This window comes from Cydia amplana, chromosome 10 (genome assembly GCF_948474715.1).
Source record: "Cydia amplana chromosome 10, ilCydAmpl1.1, whole genome shotgun sequence".
In the NCBI taxonomy this organism is placed as follows: Eukaryota; Metazoa; Arthropoda; class Insecta; order Lepidoptera; family Tortricidae; genus Cydia; species Cydia amplana.
The window spans coordinates 17,930,687-17,936,113 of record NC_086078.1 but is presented as its reverse complement, the minus strand read 5'-3'; the positions used below and the strand labels follow the sequence as shown (position 1 = coordinate 17,936,113).

Here is a 5,427-nt window from a genome sequence, read left to right as displayed (position 1 = left end):
GTCCCTTGGAGTGGCCGGCGTTGGCCCATCGTATAGAGGAGCCATTAGACTGCTGCGGGTTGTGCTGCCCGCCGCCCGCGCCATGTGTATATCCAGTACTTAACACACATAATATTGTCAAAAAAATAAGTAGAAACAATAACAATATCAAACTCAAAATAAAATAAACTGCAAGAAGCATCAATAAAAGGTAGGTTTGCTGTGTGCGTTCAGCAAAATAAAAGAGTTCTGGCTCTGTAATACGCTCCACTCTTTCGGGTGAAGCACTGATAATTCTGCTAGAACCCAGTACGAGCGCGATCTGACCTTTGGTTCCCACCTATGGTTGTCGCTGCCGCCGTCGCCAGTCGCGTAATGTCGTGTCATAAGATCGCGGTCCACAACAGGAACGGCCCAAACCCGACGTTTGCCACTTCTGAAACAATTTCATCGCGCTGTTCCGTTTCTTATTGCATTTCCTCTCTTTCCAATTACGTTCAATCTCGTTTGCGTACGAATTTCCCATTACTACATTCGACACATTTCAACCTTACTTAACGGTGATAAGGTTGGTTTTGGTGTGGCAGGGAAAAGGAGGTTACCGTTTGGTTAAACTCAATGTTTACGGATTGAATAATTTCATGTACAGCGACGAATGCAATTGGCTCTGGGTTCAGTCAACGTTCTCCTTTTATGAATAACGAGAATATTTTAGTAGGTGGGGTGACAGCTATAGTAATTGGCCACTCTGAATAACAACGTTTCAATTGGCTTATTTCTTTCTTATTTGTAAGGAGTGGCCAATTACTATATAGTATATACTGGCCAATAACTATAGCAGTCACCCTATAACACATATAACATTTCGAGTACTGGGGCCCGTTTCTCAAAAGCTTGTAACTTGTACCACAGGAAGTCCCTTTCTAACAAAAACTGTCAAAAAGTGACATCCGCTTGTATTACATAGTTGTAAGTACAAGCTTTTGGCGGGACAAAAACGGGCCCCTGGTACGGTTTCATTTGTACTAATTTGTAATTATCGTGTTTCATTTTTAGAAAATAAACTAAAATTCTTATCACTTATTTTCGAAAGATCAGCGATAGAAGTAGCCATCGTCATGCTAAAACTATACTATGAAGACATTTCGTGACACTTTTTCCTACTTATGTATTTTCTTACATTTTATCTTCTGTGTTTGTAATTCCCGTCTCTATTTTAGTATTTTTATTTTTTTATACACACGCGGTTGGCAAACGTAAAATGGCCAAGAAAATAGACAGTGCGTTTAGTAATGCAGTCGACGACGCTTCACGCGCGTCGAGGGAGCGATAGCGCGGATGGGATTGTTGGCTCTACATGTTTTATGCGCTCCTGGTACCTGGGGCGCGATTCGCGATTAGTTTCCGTCGAAATTAATCCTGACTAGAGACAAAAATAACTCGCTTATTACTACGATAATTAATGACTGTGTTTTGTTTTGTATTTTCTCCTATGTTGACTTTTTTTTTGCTATTTCTACACCAAAAAATCTAAACTCCAACCAAACCAAATATTCACACCAGAATATTTGCACCTAAGTCATTTTGGCTCTTTGAAATCTAACCCCAATCTTCACCTAAAATTGATTTATAGGTAATTTAGTAATTGGTAACAAAAATGAAGCTAGAATGAAAAAAATAGACTTAGCTTTTTAATAATCAATTAACATTATAAGATTTTTTCCTACTCCTACACAGAGTGAACTGGCTGGTCGTGCCAAGTTCCGCAGCCTCGTCCATGGAGTCGGGCAGGGGTGCGCCGAGGGTCTCCGGCGCCAGCAGCACCAGCAGGCCGGACACCAGCGCCAGCACGCCGAACACCAGGAACGGCAGGTGCACCCACACCACTGCTGCCTGGAAAAATATTATACGAATTAAGGGATAGGACATTAATGATATAAAATCTTGATATGTATGAGTAAAAGCACCCTTTTTATGCTTTTTATGAGACTGTGTTCCACTGATGGTCAAAGGCCTTTCCCTGTGGCAAGTCTCACTAAAACAAGCTTCAAGAATTATTCTGGTCAATTGCAATTGCAATTATTCTCTTTTCATCCATCTTGGGGCAGCCCCTTTTTCGCTTTTTTTTATAATAAAATATTTGTTTTTATATTTTAAATCTAACGATTAAGTAAATGAGGTATACTCGTATCGTTGGACAAAAACATCCTTCAAAACTCGAACAATCGTACATTGTAGATATAGGACACGATATCATCATTAAATAGCTTTCAAGATCATAACTGACAGACAACTTTACCAATGTGAAATGACTTAAATGGTACTTACTAATCCAGGCATCAAAGGAGCCAAGATCCCCCCAACTCTTCCTATCATTGAAGAGAACGCCAGCAGACTGGTCCTGTGCCTCGTGGGGTACAATTCCGCGGTGTACACGTAAAGAGACGTCGTTACGCCGGCGATGAACATCTTACCAATCAGGTACACTGAGAGGGATAGCCAATAATTCCCTGGAAAACAATAAATTAAATTAAGACCTTCTGGATAAAGATGAGTCTAGTTTGGACAAATATCAAGACTATGCCAGAAAAAGATGACTGGCAAGCAAAAACATCTACTTGAGATACCTGGAGCCTTACCATGATGTCTTATTGCGATTCTGTTTAGGACCTAAACTGAATTGCTAGGGGACGGAGTTATGCGACTTATGTAGCTCCGTCCTTTAGCAATTCAGTTTAGGTCCTAAACAGAATCGCAATAAGACATCATGGTAAGGCCCCTGATTGTATTATATTCAGGTGGATCATGAGAAATGTTTTCTGCTGGGAAATGTAATACTAATTGAAAATTTACATAGATTTACCTTCCGGAATAAATATAAACGCAATCTGACAAGCTCCACTTATCAAAAATCCTGTTGACACCAGAGCTTTCCTCCCAATCCTGTCCATTAGCAGCACCGCGGCCCAATAGCCCGGCACCTGGACGGCCACCGATGTCGTGTAGTTCAGGTACTTATTACCTGATATCCCTACGGATGCTATCGTTAGCCCGTAGTACATTAAAATGGACGTTAACCACCATATTGGGGTTATCAAGCATCGCAGTAAAACCGCCTTATGTTTGAAAATCAAACACACTAACCAAGGCTCGGAAGCTATTTCTTTAGTCTCAACCTTGACTTCTGAGAATTCTTTTAAAGTTTTCTCTGATAAAGTTTTTCCATTAACTTCAGCTACTTTTTTCAAGATTTTCAAAGCTTCGTCATAGCGGCCTTTGCTCATCAACCACCGAACAGATTCTGGTGCGATCCAGATGTAGATGATGAAGATGAATTCAGGCACGTAGAGTATGAGAATCAGATGTCTCCAATAAGGTTGCAGCCAGGCTATGAAGCCTAGGAGGATTTCTCCGACGGCGAGACTTGTGCTGATAGAAGCACCAGTGAACATTCGGTATTTAGGCCCCACGTATTCCACAGCTGTAATACAACAGTTATGACGTGTAAAACAATATAGGTACATAACTTTTAGGTTTAGGTTAGGCCATGGTAGAGGCTCCAGGGTAGTTTAACAGGCTTTCTAGTTATTGGTAATTAGGTATACCAACAACAAATCTCTTACAGAAAATTGCATCTATATTGGCCAATTGAAACAATATTCTGTGCTCACACCATTGACACATTCACCGCGTCCGTTCCGTTGTGAGTGATTAAACAAGCATTCATAAAACCAACTTACCTAAAACATAAGAACACGGAAACACCCACGCTCCCAGCAGCTGCTCAGCAAATGACAGCGTTATATAGCTGATATACGATCGAGCGAAATACGTCGAAGACCCAACACAAGCTACATAGAAGGCTGAAAGGGATAACGCCAGTCTTCGGCCCCAGCGGTCAGTCACGAGCCCCATGATGGGCAGGCAGATCATGTAGCCAACAGTTCGCACGGAGCCGACCAGGGTTGGAAGCCATTCATCGCAAGCCAGGCTGAACTGAAATCATAATATCAGTCTGTATTACTTGTTCACGTCCCAGTACAGGGGGCCTAGTCGAAATATAAACAATCGACAAGACGCCAAACCAAAAAAAAATGTATCAGGATGACAGATGCTACGAAAAGTCACGATTATTGGCGTTTTTTACCAAAGATTGTCATCTAAGAGCTTTGAGAGAGAGCTATAGTACCTAAACGCATTTAAATTATCTAGAAATTGGTTCATACCTCATAATAAGCCGAGTTTTTATGCTCATAAACATACTCCTCGCATCTCACCGACGAGTTCCTAATGAACCAGTCAGCAGGACAAGAGTCAGAGGTATTCCATATCCTGGCTGGGAAACGATGGCAGTTGTCGAAGGAGTGCCCTGCCGACGGCACCGCGTTCAGGAGCCATGGTGGGGAGAACTGGGGGGTGGAGTCATCACATTCAGGGACGAGGCATCTGGAATCAGTTATATCATCTGTTAATTTGAGTGAGTAGGCAAGGTAATGGGCAGGGCAGGCAAGGCAAGGCAATGGATTTTTAGGGTTCCGTACCTCAAAAGAAAAAAAACAGAACCCTTATATGATCACTTTGTTGTCCGTCCGTCCGTCCATCTGTCTGTCAAGACCCTTTATCTCGGGTACGCGTGGAGGTATCGAGTTGAAATTAAAACCATATACTCAAGTCTACAGTCCTTTGAAGCTGTGAAAAAATCAAACTTTTAAGTACATGTAAAAAAAGATACGGCCGTTTATACCGCAAAAAACGTATATTTTGACACTCAAGGGAATCAACATTTATACGATACTTCCCGTTGACCTAGAACTATGAAATTTGGCAAGTAATATCGTCTTACACATCGATAGGGAAAAATCTCAAATATATAAATTTATTTGTAAAAAAAAAAATATTCAGAAAAATACAGTTTTGTTTTTCTATTTTGAATTTCGTTAATTGCTTTTTATTTAAAATCTTGTTCTCAAACAACTTACCTTGTTTTGACCTTCAAAACAGTAAATAGATACACATAGCACTGCAATCCACCCATTATGGCCACTAATGCACATAGCACCACGGCCTTGAACTGGAACCTTCCCCATTGCCCCACCTCTTCAACTAGGATCCGATCTAGATTCATTCTTTTATCTTCAGCCATCTTGAAAAGACCTCGTTAGTATGACCAAATATCAAAAGATATCAATTATGTCGATTGTCGAGTCTTTTGAATTTGATCTAAATGGATCCTGAAGACAGTTTTGTAACTTTTTGTTATTACACATTCGACACATTAATCGTTGTTAAATAATAAATAAATCGTAAATTATCAATTATTTTGATGTTGAATCTTTTATTATTAATCCTCTTGTCTGTGATGATAAGGAGGATTTTTAAGTCATATTTCTGATTTTTTTGGAGAACGGTTTTTTATGCTCTAGCACAAATTTTAAACCCACGAATTTT

The 5,427-nt window shown here is 40.4% G+C and overlaps 1 protein-coding gene across 1 annotated transcript; it reads right to left on the bottom strand.

Moving 5' to 3' along the window:
• Positions 1 to 1,653: 1,653 nt before the first annotated feature.
• Positions 1,654 to 5,166, bottom strand: LOC134651601 (solute carrier family 22 member 3-like). Its single transcript, XM_063506701.1, has 6 exons — positions 4,959 to 5,166; positions 4,206 to 4,425; positions 3,720 to 3,975; positions 2,843 to 3,460; positions 2,308 to 2,489; positions 1,654 to 1,872 (listed from the first exon to the last, which is right to left on the bottom strand). The coding sequence occupies exons 1-6, from the start codon at positions 5,120 to 5,122 to the stop codon at positions 1,678 to 1,680; spliced, it is 1,635 nt and encodes a 544-aa protein (XP_063362771.1). The 5' UTR covers positions 5,123 to 5,166; the 3' UTR covers positions 1,654 to 1,677.
• Between the last annotated feature and the right edge of the window lie 261 nt (positions 5,167 to 5,427).